Source organism: Rhamphochromis sp. 'chilingali' (genome assembly GCF_963969265.1).
Source record: "Rhamphochromis sp. 'chilingali' genome assembly, chromosome: 8".
NCBI lineage: Eukaryota > Metazoa > Chordata > Actinopteri > Cichliformes > Cichlidae > Rhamphochromis > Rhamphochromis sp. 'chilingali'.
Window position 1 is genome coordinate 5,382,899 of NC_137935.1, and position 22,590 is coordinate 5,405,488.

Consider the following 22,590-nt stretch of genomic DNA (forward strand, 5'->3'; position numbering starts at 1 on the left):
GAAAGAGAACTGAAAAGGAACTTTGGACCTACTCTGCAACACTGAGGAGAAATGAGTGCCATCCAAGAAGCTCCATAGATTTATCTGGACTATAATATTAGTTTGTAGCGCCACCTCTTGGCAAAGAGGTGAACATAACAACAACAAAGCCAAACATCTTGAGGATGGTGCAGTTTGCAGCTTTCTTCTAAGTCTCATTGCTCTGTGACGTCCTGCCAGGATAGACAGTAAAAAAAAAAAATTAAATCTATTCATGAACAGATTAGATGACAGCACAGTTATAGTAAGGCCCAGCAGAGCAACGTGAACATCGGCTTAAATTACTAAATATTGTAATTATTTGTGGGATACCACATCAGCTACACACAAATCTATTCATGAACAGTTAAACTGGATCAGTGGGGGATTATTAATTAATATGACTTAAGACTAAGAGAAACAGTTTTGAATTGATCTCAGATCTGTTTTGGTTTAAGAAACATTTCTTCTGAAAATTATTATATATAATTATTTTCTTTGCATTTCCGCTCTTGACTTGAAAGTATTCTTGTTCAAAGGCAACAGAAACTTTAAATTGAATACCTCTTTCAGTAAGGATGTGAAGGCGACGCATGTGTTCCTGTAAAACTGTTTTTTCTGATCAAAAACAAACATATTTCAAGCTCTTTAATCATTAAGAAAGACAAAAAGGAAGCATGTTTACATTTCACTGTTTTATGAATTGAACTCAGTTACAAGGTTGAGTGAATATCATCTCCACAAGAGAAGTTACAAATAAAGTATTTTCACAAAATAATACTTTCAGTCTGTTATGTTCTCAGCACACCGGTTCTTTGTATGCATACAAGGCATTTACGTAGTAACGGTCATCATGTGAGATGATGTTAAAAGAGAAAAAGACAGAAAAGCACTCTTTGAGTTGCACCGTTATAAATATCAGCCGCACAACGAGATCAGACGTCCCATTTTTACACATTATACAGCCCAGATGAGGAATATAATGTAACAGCTGCCCACAGATTACCGCTATACCGAGCACAGCATTTTTTCTAACAGGCCACAGAGTCAAACTGAATGCCTTTAGGCTTTCCATGTATATGTGCGGAAGGACGGGAAGACCTCAAACAGAGCCACAGCGCCAAATATCAATGACTTGCGATCCTATTTCGACAGAACTGTAACTGTGGAAAGTAAAACCGTTCATGCTACCTCTGAAAGCACGAGCACGTGTTGCTCATGCATAGTGAAACTTGCTTGCTTTCACACGTGTGAAAAGGAGCTGTGGTGGTGCTGCACGTGATGCAATGTAAACACAGCCCATCCTCATCGCGAGCACTATCGGTGAGTTGGTACAAATTCACTCACGTTTCAATACAAAATGTGTTCGCTAGGTAAGAAAAGCCAAACTTCAGTCTCCCTGGCAAAGAGCTTTAAATGTTACACTGAGCTGAAGCATCTGGCCCGTCCATCTGCGAGTGAGTCGCGATAACAAGAAATCATTACCAAAGGGCAAAATGCTGCAAAATGCCTCGTCTTTAATAAGGATCAGCTGTTTCTGTGGCTCGTTAATACCAACTGTGGTGGTAAAAATCTGCTTTTGGCTTTTCAGTTACATCACGCTGACAAAAGGCAAGAAGCTGAAGATCATTTTGACCCAGGCTTTTCTTAGTTCAGTGATAAATGCACTCACATCAGGAGCTAAAACTCTCTCTGTCCGTTCAGTTTTAACGTTGGAAATGCAATTTGTCAGCTATTCTCACAGACAGATGCTGTAACACTCTTCACATTGTTTTTCCACCATTACAAATTCCACGCCGTATCTACCTGCATCACTTTCTTGGCAGTGACAGAAGAAATCTGGGAAAGCCAGCTTTACAATCACCAAAATCGCTTTCAGTGTTAACTCGGTCCCAGCTAACCTGACTGCAGCTTACAGGAGCTGACATCGCCTCACAGATTAGCTTCAGACATAGAAGCACTTGTGGTCTTTCAGGTTCCTCAGGTAGGAGAAACTCTTGCCGCACTTGTCGCACATGAACTGCTTCTCCCCGGTGTGAATCTGCTGGTGCGCCTTCAGGCTGTTGCCCTGGTTGAAGCTCCGCCCACACGTGTCACAGCTGAACGGCTTCTCCCCCGTGTGGATGCGCTGGTGTCGGTTCAAGTTGCCGGTGTTGCTAAAGCATTTCCCGCAGGTGTCGCAGCTGAAAGGTTTCTCTCCTGTGTGGACCACCTTTGGCAGAGAACATTGAAACAACATGTTTAAATCTTTACTAAATTACCCACAAGGTTCTTTCCACTGCAGCAGACGTGTTCAGCTACAGCTGCTGCAGAAGGTGGAACTGCAACACATCTACACAAAGTGTACTCATAAACATACACATGAAGTTAATCTCAGACCAGGTTGGTATTGCTTAATTCTAACAATCATCTGTCACTTTACGGGGTTACTCAGGGTGTAGCATTTCAATCTGGGCCTCTAACCACACCTTGATTACTGGACCACAAAGCAAAGAGTTATTTTTTATCTCCATCATAACTAATGAATAATGAGCTTCATTATTCTGATGCAGCTGCAGTTCACCCTCGGCTCAAGTATGGGACAAACCATAATCCCAATTATACTTATAACTACTGCAATCTCAATTATTTAACAGCAAATGCACATTTAATGAACTCTGAAAAGCAAAGGGAGAAGGGAAAAATAAGGTTGGCGCGGGTGAAGTTGTCTGGTGGGGACTTAGACCCAGAAGAGTGGTTGTTTTCATCCACAGAACCCATCTCGCAAGGGGCAACCACTGGTCCCTGCCAGCCTGAGATACCACACAATAACGGAAGCAGCAAACCTGCACCTCAGGAGACTGGCACGTTAGCTACGACGAGTCATGGAAAGCCGTTAGTTAACTAGTGCCTTGGATCTGCTGTGCCGAAAGCAGACCATATCAGAGATGTTTAAAAGCAGCTGTTAATGATAGCTCTGCTTGGAGAGCAGATTTTTTTTGCAAAAATTAATGCAAAAAAGTAATCACTATATCCTGATCACACAGTTTTTATAACAGCTGGAAGCCAAAATCATCAAGCACTACTCTCTATCTGAACACTCTTTGCAGCTTAAAGGGCTGGAGTCTGGGTTTCAGACACGCTGACAGATTGCTAAGGTGTCCGTCCTAATGTTGAGGACTTATTTGCATGAATGAGTTTCACCTTGTGCAACAAGCAGCAAAAACCCACCTGATGGGACTTAAGGCTGCTTTGCTGTGTAAACATGCGACCGCAGATGTCGCAGGAGAACGGCTTCTCCCCGCTGTGCGTTTTCAGGTGAATCTTCAGGTAACTGGACGACTTGAAACTCTTGCCGCAGAGCCCGCAGCTGTGAGGCCGGTCCACCGTGTGATGCTGCTGGTGCGAGCGCAGTTCGGTGATGGAGCTGAGCCGCTGGCCGCAGAGCACGCAGGTGCACGGAATAGTCGCCGCGTGCGTCTGGAGGTGTTTGCGCAGCGAGTCGACGCAGGCCACCGTGGTGCCGCACGCGACGCAGGCGAGCGACTTCTCGTCCACGTGAGAGGTCTTCTGGTGCATCTTCAGCGCGCTCTTCTGGATGAAGCGCTTGCCGCAGGTGTCGCAGCTGAAGGGGCGCTCGCCGGTGTGAATCCGCTGGTGGCCTTTCAGAGTGTCGGCCTGGTTGAAGCTTTTGCCGCAAGTCTCGCACCTGAACGGCTTTTCGCCCGTGTGTATGCGCAGGTGGCGCTGCAGGTTTCCTTGTATTGTGAAACGTTTGTTGCAGTACTGGCAGTTATAGGCACGCTCCCCAGTGTGGACCATCTGGTGCATCTTCAGGCCGTGCGCCCGGTAAAAGCTCTTACCGCACTGCTCGCAGCGATATGGCCGCACGTCAGCGTGGAGACGCTGATGGTTTCTCAGGAGCTGCTTCAGGGTGAAACCTTTCCCACAAACATCACAGGTGTGTGGCCTCTCACCTGTATGCAGAAAAGCAAAACACGCTCACCAACAAACAACGATGAGTAAATTCTGATGTAATTTAAGCAGATTAACCGAATAAGTCTCATTATTCTCATCAGTGTAAAGAAACAATTTTCCAAAAACAGTCACGTGCTTTACATGAGGCATGACCAAACATTTCTGGGAGTCCACAAAAATCAACACACTGATTTAAATTAGCTGTCTAGCCTAGCAACTCCAGTTAAATGTCGGCTGTCTTGTTGTCTCCCTAAGATTTTCTTGATTTTGTAAACTAGCCAATATTAGTTTAACTTAACTTTACCAATACATAATTTCACCAAGACATAAGAGTGTGTTAGTGATGGACGTCAGTCAGCTTGTGGATTCTTCCTGCTCCAAGTTCATCAACAAACCTGCCTTCACGGTGTGCACGGGTACGTCGTACAGACTGTGCCTGCTTTAGTATGAAGGATAAAGCTGGAGCTCACCTGTGTGCAGTAACATGTGAGCACTGAGGCTTCGCTGGAACGCAAAGCCTCGGCCACACTGAGAACACTGGAAGGGCTTTTCCGCGCTCGCCCCGTGGACGGCCTGGTGGGCTTTGAGCTGCAGCAGCTTGGTGAAGGTTTTCCGGCAGTGTTTGCAGCTCAGAGGCTGCTCCTTCTGACTCTCCTTCTTTGCTTGAGCTTGGTGGGACTTTCCCTTTGCAACACGCTTGGATCTGGTGGTGTATCCTGGGTCAGCATCATCTGGATCGTCTGGTTCCGCCTGCCAGAGAAGAAAAGGGATGATTAAATGTTTATTCGTTTAAACGTTGTTGATTGTCAGGTTTAGCTCATCAAATGTTACCTTAGCTCATTCAATTTTATGGGCGATGAATATTGCAGTGAATAAACTAATTGTTTCCAGTGCTTGAAAGGTTTCTGGGTATCATAAATTCTTATTTAAATAAAAGGGTGTTAGTATAAGTGAAGAAATATGCCAAAAAACCCAACTCTGTCTAAAATGTTCATCAGCTGACATTAAATTGGACTTATCTCTTAATACAGTACAACAAAATAAAAACTTGTATCTAAAAGCATATATAAAAGTTATTTTTAAAAGCACATGCAATGAAATAATATAGCTGCAAGGTGAAAAAAGAAACAAGTTAATATAAAAACATATTAATGAAGCCAACCTGGTAGTCAGGGTCGTCCTCATCCTGCCAAAACTCATCTCTGTACTGACCAGAGTCAGACGACATCCGGTCGGCTGAGCACTCAAACCCTTCTTCTTTTATTATAACAGGCTGGATGCTGTCCTGACCAGAAGAAAGGATGAGGACAAATTTAGGTTGGCAGGATCCCTCCACACAGGATGTTCAGCTCTGCTTTATTTTTAAGTTGGTCAGATTTTCTGACTAATCTATGCAATTTGGAAACAGTGAATAAACATGTTCAAGTGATGCGAAGATGAGAAACAGAAATGGGAAGAAGAGGCGGGACAACGCAAGACTTTACATCATATGTTCTGCCTTTCCACAGATGAATTATGGGCGATCTCTTCACTCCGGCGTCCCTGCTAACCACACCTACACAGAACAAAAGACAAACATCAGAACCGGTTTGTGGTCACCTCTGCTTCGTCAAATACAACAGGGACAGAGTGGAGATGGCAAGAGAAATGACATCAGGGGGAAAAGGTTAAAAATATTTTCCTTTCAGTCATGAAATTTGAGTTTTAAAACAACACCACAGCTGATTTTGACTTGATGCAGTTTGATTTAAAATATTTTTCTCTAAAAACTTGTGGAATACAAAAGCTAACTAATGTGTTTAAAAGGAAGAACTCCTCACTTCTGCGACTCTTCCTCCCTGAGCGTTGCTCAAGCTGAACAACCTCAACGTCCACCCTCCCCTCCTTTTGCCCGCTGCCTCCCTCCGTCAGCTCCTCCACGTCCTTCTGACGTCCGCTGCCCTCGAGCGCCAGCTTCAACGCCGTCTCCGCGACCTCCAGTCTCCTCTTCAGGTCCTCGATCTCTGCCACACCCTGCGTCACCTACAAAACAAGGACTACTTTAGGATTTCTTGCTGGACTGTTAGTGGGTGGATGAATTAATAAAGCACAAAGGTCGTGTACTTCTAGCCGCAGCGCAGAGGAACATTCATGGAAGAGCTGGCAGATCTTCTCCACAGCTTCTTGAGCCAGAGACGACATGAAGACGCTCAACTGGATCACCTGATGGGAAGAACACAGGCCACTGTCAAATAATGAACCTGATTTAAACTCATTCTGGAAGGTATATTAAATATTCCAAGTTGAAAGATAATCAGAAAATCTGAGACAGCGTTGTTCAGTAATGTAATGAAGTGAAGAGGACATTGCACTTTGTCACGCTGCAAGATGGTAAAACTTTTCCTGTCCTGACCTGAAAAAGCAGGTCTAACACTGATGTGATATATTGATCAGCCAATCAGATCCCGGGATCACAAGTATACAAGGAAAACCCCAAAACCGCACAACAGGGTAACACTATGTGGCAGTCATTATGATCACAGAAGAGTGTGTTATTGATCAGATATCAGCTGATAGATCGATCCTGCGCTCTGTGGAAACCTGTAGCTGAGGCGCTTCTAGACATACACTAGATAGATAAGCCCGGGCCTGCTGCCCAACCCAAAATGGCGCCCAGAGGTGGATTCTCCCAGACTTCGTGCACCAGCCCCTCATATTTACGCGAAGTTTAGCCTAAACACATGCTCCATACAGCAGGACAGCGCGGCACCCTGCTGCCATTTCGCAGCTAACCGGAGCTAACTGCTAGCTCTTCTATTTCTATGCTCGGCCGGTTGTCTGGACGACAGTTGGAGGAAGCGTCGGCTCGGGAGAAACCGGGACCAATGCGGGGACCAGAACCGGCCCGGATACCTGACGACCGTAAACCACCTTGTACCTTATCCTGTACCTTATCCTCCGGGGACCCGTGCGTGTCTTCGGCCACACACGATGTCTCTTGTGGACGCGGAGGATCCGAGGCGCCGATAACTTTGTTCATCTCTGACACCGCCGCGTTCACCATTATCTCCAAAATGGCGCAAACCTGCGGCTCCAGGTCCGCCATGCTGACTGATTGTGATGTTTATTTCGCATCTACAAATGCGTCATGAAACTTCTGCGCTGCCGCACTGTTGTTGTTATGGTGAAAAAAAAACTCATGCCGATCATTCACAACACGAAGCCAAGTACTGTTTCCTAGTTCATACTTTTCAGAATAAAATCACACGTTTCTAATTTGTCTTTTCAGTTTAAATGCTAATGACTGTATATCATTTATCTTATATTGTCAGCTTTAACTGCATTAACTTGCAAGAAACGTGCCACACTAATTTTGTTTGTTTGAATTGTGTTATTTGGATAAAAAAAAAAAGTAACAAAAATGTATCCATCCTATTTGTTCAATATACCGTATACCATGTTTGATTCTATTGCGAAAAGCCCTAACGGAAACGGTATAGCATCGAGTTTACATTGAACCTCCCTCCAGTGGTCAAAGTGAGTAACTACAACACTTACAATTCCACGATCAGCAGAGACGTTAAAACGTTAAAATTACCCTTTAACAGTCAGAGTATTCACAGTCTGAAGTTAACAGAGTTGTAAACATTTATATAATTCCATGTTATCAAGCTATATTAAGCAAACACGGGTAAGAGGCGGTGGTATGTGCTTCTGATCACACTGTTTTTAATTTCAAAATTTTAAAAAAAAGTCAATTGAGAGATTTTTGTTGTCTTGACCATTTTATTCAATACTGTAGGAAAACAGACTTTAAACCAGGTGAAAATATAAATATATAATGTATAAATACAAAATTTTCATATTTTAAATCGTGCTGAGAGATCACTAAAAGACTGCCAACTATATCACAATCACTGGAAGGCAAAATGGAAGAAAATACAAATCTGAATAATGGCCCAGCCTTGAGCAACGCTCCCAGAATGCATCACTCATCTGGCTCTGTGGACAATGACTGGTTTGCTCGAGTCGACGCCATCAGGACGCTGTGAGTGCGTCCCCCAAAATTTTCTGGAATTTCTCGCTGCAGTTGTGTTTCTTCAGGAGCCTTGAGTCTGAGAATCCAAGTCCACAGCTGCTGCAGGAGTACGGTCTTTCCCCCGTGTGGGTCTGCATGTGAAACTTGACGTGCCCGAGCTGCCTGAACCTCACGCCGCAGACCTCGCACTCATACGGCTTCTCTCCGGTGTGGATCAGCTGATGTCTCTGGTAGTTCGTGTACATGCGGAAGGCCTTGCCGCATTGCTCGCATTTGTGCGGCTTTTCTCCAGAGTGCTGCAGCTTATGGATCTTGAGCGCCTGACGGATGATGAACCTCTTCCCGCACACGTCACACCCGAAGGGCTTCTCTCCCGAGTGGACCCGCTGGTGGTAGTCATAGGTGGCTTTGTAGAAGAAAGACTTCCCGCACGGGTCGCAGCGGTACTGCATGTGACCCGTGTGAATGAGCTCGTGTTTCTTCAGGGAACACGCAGTGTCGAAGCCCTTGTGACAGGTGCCGCAGCTGAACGGCGTCACGTCCACTATCGTCCTGTCCTGCCGGTAGATTACTCTGCGCCTGCCCTGCTCCCGTCTCCTCGTGACCTGCCCGTGCTTCTCGTCATGAGTTACGCTCTGGTGTCTCCTCAGGTGGCAGTTGTACAGAAACGTCTTCCCACACAGGTCGCACATGTACGGCTTTGAAGCGCCGTGAAGGAGCATGTGTGCTTTCAGCTTGTTGGCCTGAATGAAACCCTTCCCGCACACCTTACATTTGAACGGCCTCTCGCCCGTGTGGATGTGCATGTGTCTCTTCAGGTTCTGAGGCAGGGTGAAGCCAGCACCGCACGTCTCACAGGTAAACATCTTCCCTCTGTGGACCGCCTGGTGCGTCCTGAGCGATCGTCTCTTTATAAAAACCTTGCCGCACACCGTGCATTTGTACGGGTGCTCTCCAGTGTGGATGCTTCTGTGACACTGAAGCGTGAAGGCGTATTTGAAGCTCTCTCCACACTCGGAGCATTTGTGCGGCTTCTCAGCCGTGTGCACGAGCTGGTGGGACTTTAGGCTGTATTTGGTCTTGAAGCCCTTCCCGCAGGTGGAGCAGGCGAACGGCCTTTCATCCGTGTGCACCACCTGATGCGTCTTCAGCCCCATTTTTGTTTTGAACTTCTTCTGGCAGAGCTCGCACTCATAGCTGGCATACTTCTTCTCTTCGTGTCGCAGCAGGTGGTACTCAAAAGTCGCTGCGTTCCTGAACTTTCTCGGGCACTGGTCGCAGGTAAAAGGCCGCTGCTCTTTGTGGATGTTCATGTGCTTCATCAGGTGGAAGAGTCGGTTAAAAGTCTTGTTACAGATGTCACACACAAACACTCTGCCTTTCTTCAAAACCTCTGCTTCCAGACGCTTTTGGCTCTCGGTGTATTTGGGCTCCGCTGAGTCCGCGCAGGTACAATCTGCTGTGGCGTCTAAACAAAAGGAAAGATCGAAGTTCACACATATGATGCAGGAGAAGAAGCTCATTTATCATCACTTCTTACTGTGAAATCATCACGGCCAAACATTCGTGATTGATTTGTTAGCTAATGAGCAGACTCTGTATAATCCTCCTGTCTGACGGCAATATGTCTGTGAAGGTTCTCAGTCATCCAGGTCATCGTAGTCTAAGGAGCTTGGAAAGAAAAGCGTCTGGACTTCTTTAAGTTGCTTGAAGACGTTTCACCTCTCATCCGAGAAGCGTCTTCAGTTCTAGGGTCAAATGGTGGAGACGCTTTTCTTTCCAAGCTCCTTAGGCCTCCCGTCTGACTTTAATAATGAGAATAATTTACAAAGTTACCTTCATTTTCTGACCACCTGAAGCTCATAAACGAGGACTTCACTAAAGTCTTTACAGATGTCACAGAGCGGGAAACCCAAGTTTTCCCATTAAGACTAAGTTTTAGCAGCTTGCACACTGGCTTTACTTTTAAGACCCAAAGGCTAATTTAATGCTGTCTAAGGTTAGGATGCCCAGCCCCACAGCATTACAAGTCATCCATCCAGCCATCTAACCATCTTCTACCACCTATCTGGGTGGTAGATAAGCCCAACGATATCCTGTCAGTATCTCCTGACATCATGCACATGCTCCTTTGCTCAGGAGTTGATGTTCCAGGTGCCACAAGGTGATTTTGGAAGCCAGGGATCAGAGAGCCATAACCTCCACCTCCACCCAATCCACAAATCACCAGACCCTACAACCCTTCCTGTCGGCCCCATGGGCTAAAACCAGACCCCTCTACCCCACAAAGGCTCGTGGGTAGGACCACAGTAAACAGGTCCCATGCAGGGTACGCTGGACCTTTTTATACTCAGCACAGGGGATGTCTGAAGATCTGATCTGAACTGCTCTTAGTGTGAACGCTCACCCACGACCAATTTGTCATGTTTCTGGTTATTTTCTAATTTAAAATCTGAAATCACACATTATCGGAGTCTTTGTTAGTTTGTTTTACTGAAAATAATTTCTATATTAACCATTTAAGTTCTCACCCGGTCCATTGCCTGGTAAAGAAACTGCTTCCATCAGCTCCTCCATCGCCTCTCCACCTTCTGAACCTGAAGAATCTATACAGAATGAAAACAAAGACAGATTAACCATGGCTGAAATCAGCTGCAGGTTGAAAATTTGTTTTCCTTTCAAACTGAATTTGTGCAGGAAGCCCGTCTAGCTGGCAGCTGACGAGAGTTGTAAGATTTTCAGGGCTCGTATTTACACCTTGAACCAGGATTTGACACAACAGGCGGCTCAATGTATCTCATCAACAAATGTATCCACCGATCAGCTTTCAGAATGTCAACTGTGAAACAAACTGTCTATTAGCAGGCAATTTCTTTCTTGCTTCACTACCATGTTTTCAAAATAAAATAACAAGGCTTTTCTTGGTGCAGTGGAAAGCAGGAAGTCTGCGGCAATGGTGCAGGACTCCACAGTGCAAGCATTTCACAGGGATTTGTGACTAAAATAGATGTGTGTATACTGGGAAAAGCATTCAGGACCACTTAAAGCTGTGATGAGACAGTGAAGCCTTTTATTGAAAGGACAGCAGCAGCACTTGTTACTGTAATCAACATCAATAAGACTACTTTATCAACGCACCTGTTCAGCAAGTTAAAGGCAAAGCTCCAATCCACCACTGGTCTGTGTCACACAGTGACAAAGCTACAAAATAACAAACAAATATAAAAAATAAAAGCTATCTGATTGGAGATAATGTCCCAACTTACTTTGCTAGGATATTTAAATTTGGGAGATTTTTTATGACCCTTGCTGCAGGCTGAAAACCACTCTGTGTTTCTAGGAGAGACACCTGCAGCATGCAGGGTGAGTCTGAAGAGCAATATGGGATGTACCACTGAAAAAAAAGAAATAACCCATATTTTCATCATCTGGGACCTTTCATGGAAACTTACCAGCATCGTGTCCACCATCCACTTCAGCAGCAGGAGATGATGTGGAGACGCTCTGCACAGCAGCATCAGATGTCTGGTTGACTCTTTGCACTCGTGCAGCAGCAGCAGGAGGTGGTGGTCCTGTGAAACCCTGCACCCCTGGAGGAGCTGCAGAAGCAGGAGGACATATATGACCGACTCTTTGAATTCCAGCAGGAGCTGGTGAAGAACCACTGCCTCCCTCTGCTACTTTATCTGTCCTTATGTTTAACTTCCCCAGTGGCTTCAGGGTAAAGACCTGCCCGCTCTGCTTAAACAGGACTGGGCAGCCATTCAGGACGTTCTCTCTCCACACTCTGGCATTTTCAAAGCTTTCAGTCACGGTCTTTAGCTCACTCTCCAGCTGTCCCACTTTGGCCTTCAGAGTCCTGTTTTCAGCGAGCAGCAGCAAAGACACCTGGGAGAAAACGGTGCTGATCTTTCTTGTTGCCTCACATGCTAACATCTCCAGAGTGCTGTCAAAATCCAGCTGTGAGGATTAAAACAGAGGAAACAAAGTTTATTTAGGAACTAAACCAAAGCACATGTTATCAGTGTAAACACAACATCAGTAGAGCTTGTATGAAGCGTTATGATAAAAACCATAATCACAATTACTTCACTACTTATCCCTGACTGCGTGATAAGTAAATCTTGAAAGAAAAGCGAGAATTATCGCAGCACATCACTGTTTAATCACTACAATCTTGTTTTAAAAACTGCCGGAAGTTAAAGCTAACTGCGCAGCCCTGGAAATATTTGAACAAAGTAAACGCAAAGATTTAAACCTAGTACTATAATCCGGCTCCTGTAATCTTACGATAACATTCACTTTATTAAAAAAAAAAAACAAAACAAAACAAAAACAACTTTGAGGGCTTTTTTTTTTTAGCTAGCTTCAGCTTGACGAACGTCCGCCATCTTTGTTTTGCTTGGCGTCGTTGCCCTTCGTGATTTTACTCCATCCGTCCACTCTCACCCGAGCACAGCGTCTCTGGCGTTTTTAGCGTATCTGGTGTGCGTTGATAATAAACTAACCGCTGACTTACCTTACGGTTCATAGTCTGTTCCTCTGCGTCATTTTCTACTTTGGAATTTCCAATAACATCGACAGCGACCCGGATAACAGTCTCCATGATACACTTTGTTTCTGAATAAAACACCAAGTTTTCTGACATTTTCCCTCTGAGGATAAAAACTGTTCGCTACAAGCGCAGAGAACTTGCCTCTGTGTTAGCCCCATTCATTCAGGAAATGGAAGTAGTGCAACTGTAGAAATTTCAAAATAAAACTCATACAAAGCGCTTTGACTGCAAATGTTATTTAATTGCAATTTCGAGCAAGAAAAATAGACATATCTCAGAGAACTGAAATATAAAGTTATTAGAAAGTCACTTTACACTTCGACTTCTATTTTAAAAATGATTACACCTTTCACTGGGATTTTTGGGAATTCACAAAACATAAATTACTACTTTAAGAATTCTTAAAAAAAAAAAAAAAAAAAAAAAAAAAAAAAAAATCAATTAAAATGCCCAAATTTTCACTTAAATTTCAACTGGCAAACTCCCACATTACCTTCAGAACATTTGAAGATGTAATCTACCTTAATATCTCAAATTTTAGGTTTCATACAAGTAACTTTCATGTTTCACCAGATTTTTAAACAGCTGAGGTTAAAGAAACAAAATAATAATACAAAACATAAATGCCACAACAATACTGCTAACCTCTACTGATAAAAAAGCTGATATCGTATTGACAGCTATTAAATCACGCTTAATCATTCCCTTAACCCTAACATCTAAAGGGTGAGAGGTGCCAGTGTTATAGCTGTTTTTCACACCCACTTTCCCCACATCATAAGGACGAATGCACAGATCAGTATCAGCTGATATCAGCAAACACAAGGACAATTATCTACATCAGTGTCTGTCTTACATTATATTAGGCTGGCATAAACCTTTAGTCAAGTTATTTGTTGATGCCCAGATTAGTTAACATTAGTTGGTTTTAACATAGTTGCTGGTCCAGGATTTCACCAAAACTTTAATACCTCTTCAATCACAGGTAACCCTACCAGCTCTCCCAGTACATTTTATTAAGTTATTTCTGTGTCACACTGGAGCCGTTTTCATACATGCACTGCAGCTTGCAACTGATTTCCTAGTTGATTAAACTCGAGAATAGAAGACAACTAGTCAACTAATCTGATGGATGAATATAAACATTAATCTTACAAATGTTGTATTTGTATTAAAGAGCCATTTGAACCAATTAACAAATTATTTAAATGCCACTGAAATGTGTGACACCGTACACCGTGTAAAACTCTGCTCAGTTTTTTTGCAGACTTGCTGCATAAGGATAAGTCAAAAGTTCCTTAACAAAAATTAGTGGGAGGATTTTGCAAAGCCAGAGGTCCAAAGAGCCAATCAACAGCTGTACACCAGCAGCCACATGTGTTTACTCATTACTGTAGCAAATATGTAGTTTAGCATACTTGTGAGTTATATCTAGAGTTACTGTTTGCATTTTGAATCAACTCAGAGCTGTCTGGTAGCAGAAAACAGACTCTGGCTTGAACCCTTGAGCAAACACCGAGCTTGTAAAGCTTTTTGTAGCAATTTTTTAAAAACAGATTTGACAGGTGAGTCAATAAATGTACCTTCAAAATAAAAGCCCAGATTCATCCAGAGGTGGCTGTGAAACCTGTGAAACCATGCCTGTGCAGAATGTGCTTATGCATCGCCCCAGTGAAACAGAGTTTGATCTGACACAACATATAACCGTTCCTGTAGTACAAAGTCGTACAGCACTGTGCTGATTAGCGGGGCTGCCATCCATCTTTCAGTCATAGAGAGACGTCGAGAGCTGAAATACAGTGCCGTGTGAGACCCAACAGCTAACTGGCATTAAATGAATAAAAGATAACGTTAGTTTAAATGATTAATATTGCCGGCACCATTTAGAAAGAGCGGCAACATTCAAATGTCTACTCTATTAACCAAGGACATGCCAAGATCAGTACCTCTTCTGGGTACTTTTTGTTATACCCATGTGCAAATTGTAACCAACCTCCAGGGGGCACTGTCTCACTGTGCTTTCAGACGTGAGCTGCTCTTCTTCTAACTTTCGATATTTCACATTTTCCTCAAGAGGCTTTGCACTTTCAAGGCTGCCACTGCCTCATAATGATTTGCCTGGTTTAGTCGCTGCATCGGCTCATGGTACAAATTCACACTACACAAAAGTACGACCCCAGCTGATCCCTCTTTAACACAGTACTCAGATGTTTCAGACATGAAGTCATAACAGCTGTTTTTTTTAACATTTTGTTAACTGTTCTAGTTGATGTTCGACAGTTTTAACCAAGAATTTACAGAGAGGGCGCTGTTAAAAACCACCAAGGTCACCGCAGAGTTATTTAGCAGTAGGATTAGGGTTAAGCTGCACAAGCATACAGATGTTACAAACTTCAACCCTACCGCTAACCAAAAGCAACGACCAGGTGGTTGAAGAAGAGGTTAACTGATGGAGGTGCTTGATGCAGTCTGTGCAGTATAGAGTCCACATGATGTGTGATGGGGTGCATGTGAGAGAAGAGCAGACAATTGTCCAGTGAATTCACAGCGAGTGAATGGAGGTCAGGCGTCCGGTCTGCTTCACTAAACTGCGAGTTTCTAGAAAAGCGAGGCAAATAATTTCCTGCTCAGTGCTGCAGTTAAACTACAGATGACGCCCCGCCTGATTCTCTGGACTTCATGTATGAAAACAGCTTTGTTCAGCTGAGCAAAATTGTAAGCAAAAAGGCACCGGGCCATGGGTAACTAATGCCTCCATTTCATTTATTAGTCCTACTTGCTATCAGGTGATAGCAGCCCCACGTCACCTACGACCCGTCACAGCTGTGCTTCTTGAGCTGCCGTGAATCAGAGAAGCCTCGGCCACACTGCTGGCAGGAGTAGAGCTTCTGCCCTGTGTGGATTTGCAGGTGGGACTTGAGCTGATTGGACTGGTGGAACTTCCTCTGACAGTACACGCACTCGAACGGCTTCTCCCCCGTGTGGATCCGCATGTGTCTGTAGAAGTTCCCGTCCGTTCTGAAGGCCTTGCCGCACTGGTCACATTTGTACGGCTTCTCACCCGTGTGAATGCGCTCGTGCTGCTTCAGACTCGCGGCGTGGAAAAACCGCTTCCCGCACACGTCGCAAACGAACGGCTTCTCGCCCGTGTGGCTCCGCTGATGATAGCTGAAAGAGTATTTGTTGTGGAAGGACTTCCCACAGATGCCGCAGTTGAACTCCTTGTGCTCGCTGTGGCCTTTTTCATGAAGTTTGAGCGAGCACGCGGCGCTGAAACCTTTCAGGCATATTTTGCAGCTGTACGGTTTAACCAGCGACTTGTTCTGCCGTCGAGTCTGGAAGAAATTCTGCGTGCCGTCCGACTGCTCGCTCCTGTCGGCGTGCACGTACCTCTGGTGTATCTGCAGCCTGCAGTTGAAGAGGAAGGTCTTCCCACACAGATCGCACATGAACGGCTTTCTGGCGCCGTGGATGAGCATGTGGGACTTGAGCTTGTTGTTGTCTGAGAAGCTCTTGCCGCACTCCTGGCAGCTGAATGGCTTCTCTCCTGTGTGGATACGAAGATGCCTTTTCAGGTTGTTATTCAAGCTGAACCTCGCTCCACATATGTGACAGGTGAAGGGCTTCTCTCCCGTGTGGACCACACTGTGTCTTTTCAGAGCCGTGCCGGTCCTGTACGACCTGTTGCACACGGAGCACACGAAGGGACTGTCGCCTGTGTGCTTCCTCTTATGCACAGTCAGCGAGTGGGCATATTTGAAGGTCTCCTCACACATTGTGCATTTATACTTTTTGGTGTTTGTGTGAACCATCTGGTGGAAGCGAAGCGTGTCTTTGCTCTTGAACTCCTTCCCGCATGTCACGCAGCTGAAGGGCCTTTCTTCCGAGTGCACGGCCATGTGACACTTGAGCTGAACCGACGTCTTGCAGGTCTTGTCGCAGAGCTGGCACTTCAGCAGCTGCTTCCATTTCTCGTGGCGTAACAGGTGGTTTTCCAGAGACTGCTTGATTCTGAACGTTTTCCCGCACTGATCGCAGGAGAATGGCTTCGGAGGCTTCGACCGCTGGTGACGCTTGAGATGGTTCTGAAGCGACTCCTCTTTCCTGTACGATCGTTTACACTGAGGGCACGGGAAGGGCAGCGGGGCTTTAGTTGCCTCGTGGCGCAAAACGTGATTTTCCAGAGACGCCTTCTCTAGGAAACTCCTGCCACACTGATCGCAAGGAAAAGGCTTCTTGTGGACCTTCATGTGTTTCTTCAGTTCGCCTTTCCAGTGAAAACCGAGGTCGCAGTGCTCACAGAAGAACCGCCTCGCTGTCTGCGAATCCGTCTTTCTCAGTCGTCTGCCAGGCTCTTCAGCTGACTTGCTTTGTTTCTCCTCGCTGCCGTTGTCAACGGAAACTGGAAATTAAGGCGCAAATGTATAGATTGTTATTATCCATTTCCACCCACACAACCCCCTCCTAAATCTCAAATCAACATGTTTATAGTCACATCTGAAAGCAACACCGGTACCTGTTTCACTATTAGCAGGTGCTCTTCTCGTTCGTCTTGTCCTCCCAGAAGCTCCTCCTTCCAAAGACTTCTGTGACACAACAGAATAAATCTGAGTTTGCATGAAAAGACTTTCTAAGCTTCTCAACTAAAACATCCTAACACGCTGAATCTGTGAATGCAGCTGACAAGCCTTAGGATCTACTGTTTTCCAAATGGAGACATGAATGTGTCAAACAGAAACATCCGACCTTCTCCTGTGTCGAGTCGAGACCGCTGACAGTACTGGAGTCGGGACTGGGGACATTTTGAGGTGTAGAGCCCGGCGAGGCCGCTGGTTTGAGCACGATTGCTGCAGCTCCCGTCGTTTCTGAGACGGCCGATGACTGCGCTACGATTTGGCTGGCACCAACCAACAGCACCGTGGGAGCGGAGCTGACTCTGCCCACGAGCACCATGGGGGCGACCGCAGGTTTGGGGACGGTCACCGATGCAGCCGTGGAGGTGGGGACGACTTCAGCAGCTCCTGCAGAAATGGGCAGCGGGTCTGGATTTGATTCTTCTGCAGCCGATTCTGGGGCGTCTGGACTGGTGGACACTGACAGCACTGGACCTCCTGCATTTAAAGACAAAGTTACACATTGTTATTTAATGAACTCACTTGACTACTTGGCTTCTTCTTCTATGAAATATATGATAATCGACATTATGTTTAACATGTTTATCATCATCCCAAAAACTCTAATTTATTTGTAATTTAGTTGAACTCGAGCTGAGATGACTTGCTAAAGAGGTTCGATCTAGAAGAAGGTTACAATAAGGTTTCCACATCAGGAACAGCTGCCCTTGTAGATGAGCTTTAAAATAAATGTTTACCTACATGATTAACTGGTGTCCCCTCCAAAATTCCCTTTTTCCAACCACATGTTGAGTTCAAAGGGAAGAGACATGGTTTTAAATTCATTAACAGCATAAATAAACAGGCAGAATTATAATCCTGAGATAAATAAACACAAAAAGGAGACAGAATAAAGCCTCGCTACTAAAACTGTGTCTGAGTGGATCAGATGTACAAGTGATTCACTTTTAGAAACCGAATCACTTGGCTTATTGTAAATTGCCATTTTACTGCATATTGCACAATTAATCAGCACACCAATTAAAAAAGGACTCTGCCTCGAGGCCCAGTTTGAAGCTCGTGTGCTAAACTAACAGCATGTGGGGTTAAAACTTTAATCATATGTACACATTTTCAGCTATATCAACTTTTGTAGCAGGAAATTAACTAGACATTAATTCTTTTCTTTCTTTTTTGCCATAATCTTAACCCTATATTTGACAACAGCAAAATAAAACTGGAAATTATGTTTCTGGTGTGCCACCCCAATATTTTTAGTGGCCCCCATCTGGAAAAACGAAACATGAAAAAGAAAATGAGAATGCGTAGCGTGTGTATAGTCATATATCTGGCCCTTGATGTGATCTGAACTTCCCGGGTGAATTTGAGAAAATACCCCCCAACTCAAAGATGATCCTTCAGAAATCAATCTCGATCAGAATGATTGATCGATTAGTTGATATGTGACTGCTTCTCACCCATCACTGAGCCGTCTTGCAGCAGGACGTGAGTCGGGCCCTCGCTGATGGTCTTCAGCTCCTTCTCCAGCTGCTTCATGTCTCTGCCCAGCTGCCCCACTCTGGCCTCCAGCTCCTGCTCGAGCTGCCCGGCTTTCCTCTGGAGCACGTCCTCCAGCTGCTCCACTTTGGCCCGCAAAGCCTCGTTCTCCTCGAATAGCTCCGAGGAGAACTCCGTAAACACTTTGTGGATCTGCACCACCAAAGACTTCTCTATCTCTTGGATCTCACCCATCCTCGCCTTTTCCCACTCCGTGTTTGGCGCCTCTTTCGCCAACACATCCCTGAAGACAGACAGAGTCGCCTGGATGGCCACTTCCACAATCGACGCCACTTCGCTGCCGAATCTCGGCTCCATGTTTGTTCACATGAACTCTCCGCCTGCTGTGTCCGAAACTCCGCAGCGCATTTTGAGCCCCAGTGAGGGGTTAAACCGGGTCCAGCTGGACTCAAAACACAAAACTCCTTCTTCCGTATCAACCGTCCCGTCCTTTCGTTCCCTGTGCACCTTTGAAAACCTTCCGTGTTGCATTTCCGCCTCCGGGGCCACACACGCTTAGAAAATAAAAGCCCCTTCTATCTACTTCTCGTTTATTCAACTAAGATTCTAACTTAAAATAACTAAAATAAAAAGTAGCAGCTTTTTTTAATTAAAAGTTTCAGTGAATTTCCGAGATAATGCTTTTATTAATTCATAATATTCAAGTGAATGTTTTACACTTTTGTGCATAAAAGCCCCAAACACATTCAAATTGAGTGAATGAACTAACATAATTAATCTTTAAAATTTTAAAATAATAACTGTGGGTTTTTTTCGGAACGGTAAAGACCCGAATTCTTAAGTGTATAAAGCATAATCTGTAGTTTCTGATGCCAAAATACGTCTTTTATTTGTATTAGGCTAGTACTCATATTTGTGCATTTTAGGATCTCTCCAAACACATTCAGATATAAAATCATTGTCGAATCACTTACCTCATTTACATATCTTAAAATGATATTTCCTTTTTTAATTCATAAAAAGCACTTTGAAGGCTTAAATTCTGACCACGTCATATTTCCCCACTTTTCCCTTTTCTGCATCAATCTTAGATTTAAAGTGAACTGTACTCATTGATCACTGTGCAGAGAAACAATAAGAAAACCACATTTGGGTCTGTTAACAGTTAAACTTGTTGTTGATGTAAATTTCAAAGGGACACTTAGGGGAGAGCGGGGTAAGTTGTCACACTCTTCACACTGACTAACTTTTACTGAGCACCATACATCACAACGTAATAAATGTTTCACCAAATGAAAGACGGAAGTCTCGGGCACATATGATGTATTGATTACATTTTCATATCTTATCTCATTACGGAGTTGTAGACTGTTGAAAGGAGAATGTGCACTTGTGACAATTTGCCCCATCGGCAGGTAAGTTGTCACACTAGATTGTGACAACTTACCTGTAATGACTTTCTAAAGTTCTTTGTAAACAAGATTTCCTCCCTGCAGTCTGTCATTCCATCTTCACCTTCCAATCCCTGTGTTTTGTCTTTGTGCCATTCTGCCTTTAATCAGTTCGAACCAATCTCTCTCTCTCAGCTGCATGAAATAGTCTGCAAGGTTAAGACTACCAACTGTTCCACCGATGCTATCCCCTCTCGGCTTCTGAAGCAGGTTCTGGACTCAGTCGGACCTTTCCTTCTGGTCCTGATCAATGCCTGCCTCAGTTCTGGTTGTTTTCCAACACCCTTCAAGCACGCTGTTGTTCAACCTCTCCTTAAAAAGCCTAATCTAGATCCATCCCTACTCTCTAACTATAGGCCCATTTCCAACCTCCCTTTTCTGTCTAAAGTACTGGAACGAGCCGCCCTCACGCAGCTCCAGCTATTTCTTGACAATAACAATCTCTATGAGAAGTTCCAGTCTGGTTTTAGAGCTCGGCATAGCACAGAAACCGCCCTTCTGAGAGTTTTTAATGATTTGCTTTTAACTGTTGACTCTGGTTGTGCTGCTGTCTTAGTAACCCTGGACCTGACAGCAGCCTTCGACACTGTTGATCACAACATACTGCTATCCCGCCTTCAACACTGTGTCGGTTTAAAGGGCACTGTCTTAAAGTTTTTCCAGTCCTATTTGAATAATAGGAGTTTTTCTGTTCACCTTGGTGAACTGTCATCTCCCAGAGCTCCTTTAACCTGTGGCGTACCTCAGGGGTCCATACTAGGCCCCCTGTTGTTTATTCTGTACTTGCTCCCTCTGGGCAATGTGCTCCGTAAACATAATGTGTCCTTCCACATCTTTGCCGATGATATTCAGATCTACCTCCCTCTGAGGTTGAACTGCAATGTTTCTTTGCAGCCGCTACTCTCCTGCTTGTCTGACATTAAGACTTGGATGACTCTTAACTTCTTACACCTTAATGAAAGCAAAACTGAAGTCATTGTGTTTGGGCTTCCTAAAGATCCCAACTTCTCTCTTGACTTTTTGGGACCCCTAACCTCCGATTGCACTTCTTCCATTAAGAGTCTTGGTGTTATTTTTGACAATGCTTTTAAACTTGATAAACAAATCAGCTCTGTAGTTAAGGGATCTTTTTATCATTTGCGGATTTTAGCCAAAGTCAAGTCTTACCTTTGCAGGAACGATCTAGAAAGAGTGGTCCATGCTTTTATTACTTCACGGCTAGACTACTGCAATTCCCTCTATGCTGGCCTAGATCGTTCCTGTCTACATCGCCTTCAACTGGTGCAGAACGCTGCCGCTCGCCTGTTGACCGGTTCAAAAAAAAGAGACCACATCACTCCGGTTCTCTGCTCTCTCCACTGGCTCCCAGTTGCCTTTAGGATTGATTTTAAAATCTTATTGCTGGCTTTTAAGGTTTTAAATGGCACTGCACCTTCTTACCTGTCAGAACTCCTTAGTACTTATCGCCCCAGGAGATCTTTGAGGTCAGCCGACCTGATGCTTTTAGATGTTCCCAGGTATAAATTAAAGACAAAGGGAGAGAGGGCGTTTGCTGTGGCTGCACCCAGACTGTGGAACAGTTTACCTCCTCACGTCAGACTCTCCAAAAGCCTAGAAACTTTTAAAACCGCTCTTAAAACTCACCTCTTTTCATTGGCTTTTAGAAAGGTTTAATTTATTTGTTTTATATATTTTTATTTTATTTTTATCAGCGAGGTGTTATTACGAAATTGTGTTCTATTGTATTTTTATCTGTATTTACTGTACAGCACTTTGGTCAGCCTTGGTTGTTTTTAAATGTGCTCTATAAATAAACTTGACTTGACTTGACTAGATTATCTTAAAATATGAACACAAATACTTAATTATGATTATTGATTTTAATTGTTAAATTCAAACCAAAACTGGAAATTTGAACAATTATGCCAAGAGAATTTGGAAAAAAACAATTATTTCAATCCAATACACATTTTAATCAAAACATTAAGTACAAAGAAAACTTTAGTTTGAACTTTAAACTCAAATGTTCTCTGGCTTGCACATAAGAGAGATAATCCCATACAGCTTATGACAAAATTTAATCCGAAGTGATTGATGGCCCTAATCACGACCTTTTGACCTCCCCCCCTCCCCCCCGGAAGTGTGTAATGAGCGTGACGAATCGCATCCGGAGAAGGGGGGTGGGAAACCCCCCGCGTGTCGAATTGCATCCTGAGAAGGGGGGTGAACCCCGGAAGCGCGCCATCTGTTGCTAAGCGTGTCGAATTGCATCCTGAGAAGGGAGGGGGGAAACCTCCGGAAGAGCGCCATCTGTTGTTGGGAAAAAAAGTTTTTAGTGGGAGGGACTGCAGCGGGGGAGGAGAATAAAAAGCAGAGAGGAGGAGTCCGTCACAATTTCTAAGTCACAGACACACAAGATGGAATCTTTCATTCTGCAGCCCAGCAGCGTTCCTGTGTCCG

At 44.4% G+C, this 22,590-nt stretch overlaps 3 protein-coding genes across 6 annotated transcripts; all 3 read right to left on the bottom strand.

The window, feature by feature from the left end:
* Nucleotides 1–659: 659 nt before the first annotated feature.
* On the bottom strand, nt 660–7,327 carry LOC308401173 (uncharacterized protein). Of its 2 annotated transcripts, none has more exons than XM_080889294.1 (8): nt 6,893–7,327; nt 6,079–6,177; nt 5,796–5,997; nt 5,460–5,530; nt 5,138–5,260; nt 4,446–4,725; nt 3,229–3,974; nt 660–2,230 (listed from the first exon to the last, which is right to left on the bottom strand). In XM_080889294.1, the coding sequence occupies exons 1-8, from the start codon at nt 7,058–7,060 to the stop codon at nt 1,964–1,966; spliced, it is 1,956 nt and encodes a 651-aa protein (XP_080745420.1). In that variant the 5' UTR covers nt 7,061–7,327; the 3' UTR covers nt 660–1,963. The 2 variants fall into 2 exon arrangements, with proteins under 2 accessions (XP_080745420.1, XP_080745421.1); XM_080889295.1 differs by having other exon boundaries at nt 6,905–7,235.
* A 404-nt stretch (nt 7,328–7,731) lies between these two features.
* On the bottom strand, nt 7,732–12,703 carry LOC308401637 (uncharacterized protein). Of its 3 annotated transcripts, none has more exons than XM_080889940.1 (4): nt 12,513–12,703; nt 11,446–11,953; nt 10,525–10,599; nt 7,732–9,461 (listed from the first exon to the last, which is right to left on the bottom strand). In XM_080889940.1, the coding sequence occupies exons 1-4, from the start codon at nt 12,639–12,641 to the stop codon at nt 7,993–7,995; spliced, it is 2,181 nt and encodes a 726-aa protein (XP_080746066.1). In that variant the 5' UTR covers nt 12,642–12,703; the 3' UTR covers nt 7,732–7,992. The 3 variants fall into 3 exon arrangements, with proteins under 3 accessions (XP_080746066.1, XP_080746068.1, XP_080746067.1); XM_080889942.1 differs by lacking the exon at nt 12,513–12,703 and adding an exon at nt 12,334–12,365; XM_080889941.1 differs by lacking the exon at nt 12,513–12,703 and adding an exon at nt 12,082–12,323.
* A 1,477-nt stretch (nt 12,704–14,180) lies between these two features.
* On the bottom strand, nt 14,181–22,243 carry LOC308401636 (uncharacterized protein). Its single transcript, XM_080889939.1, has 4 exons — nt 18,640–22,243; nt 17,295–17,659; nt 17,065–17,134; nt 14,181–16,950 (listed from the first exon to the last, which is right to left on the bottom strand). The coding sequence occupies exons 1-4, from the start codon at nt 19,034–19,036 to the stop codon at nt 15,356–15,358; spliced, it is 2,427 nt and encodes an 808-aa protein (XP_080746065.1). The 5' UTR covers nt 19,037–22,243; the 3' UTR covers nt 14,181–15,355.
* Nucleotides 22,244–22,590: the final 347 nt, after the last annotated feature.

What these genes read in the sequence shown, in the direction of transcription:
- LOC308401636 (XM_080889939.1), bottom strand. Translation starts at nt 19,036, where the DNA reads ATGGAGCCGAGATTCGGCAGCGAAGTGGCGTCGATTGTGGAAGTGGCC. An exon ending in GCAAGACGGCTCAGTGATGG is followed by an intron (nt 17,660 to 18,639) that starts GTGAGAAGCAGT and finishes CTTTAAATGCAG; the next exon opens with GAGGTCCAGTGCTGTCAGTG. An exon ending in TCGACTCGACACAGGAGAAG is followed by an intron (nt 17,135 to 17,294) that starts GTCGGATGTTTC and finishes GTTGTGTCACAG; the next exon opens with AAGTCTTTGGAAGGAGGAGC.
- LOC308401173 (XM_080889294.1), bottom strand. Translation starts at nt 7,060, where the DNA reads ATGGCGGACCTGGAGCCGCAGGTTTGCGCCATTTTGGAGATAATGGTG. An exon ending in AGGACGACCCTGACTACCAG is followed by an intron (nt 4,726 to 5,137) that starts GTTGGCTTCATT and finishes CTTCTCTGGCAG; the next exon opens with GCGGAACCAGACGATCCAGA. An exon ending in GCAGCCTTAAGTCCCATCAG is followed by an intron (nt 2,231 to 3,228) that starts GTGGGTTTTTGC and finishes TCTCTGCCAAAG; the next exon opens with GTGGTCCACACAGGAGAGAA.
- LOC308401637 (XM_080889940.1), bottom strand. Translation starts at nt 12,641, where the DNA reads ATGTCAGAAAACTTGGTGTTTTATTCAGAAACAAAGTGTATCATGGAG. An exon ending in AACAGACTATGAACCGTAAG is followed by an intron (nt 11,954 to 12,512) that starts GTAAGTCAGCGG and finishes TAATCCTCACAG; the next exon opens with CTGGATTTTGACAGCACTCT. An exon ending in TTTACCAGGCAATGGACCGG is followed by an intron (nt 9,462 to 10,524) that starts GTGAGAACTTAA and finishes CCTTTTGTTTAG; the next exon opens with ACGCCACAGCAGATTGTACC.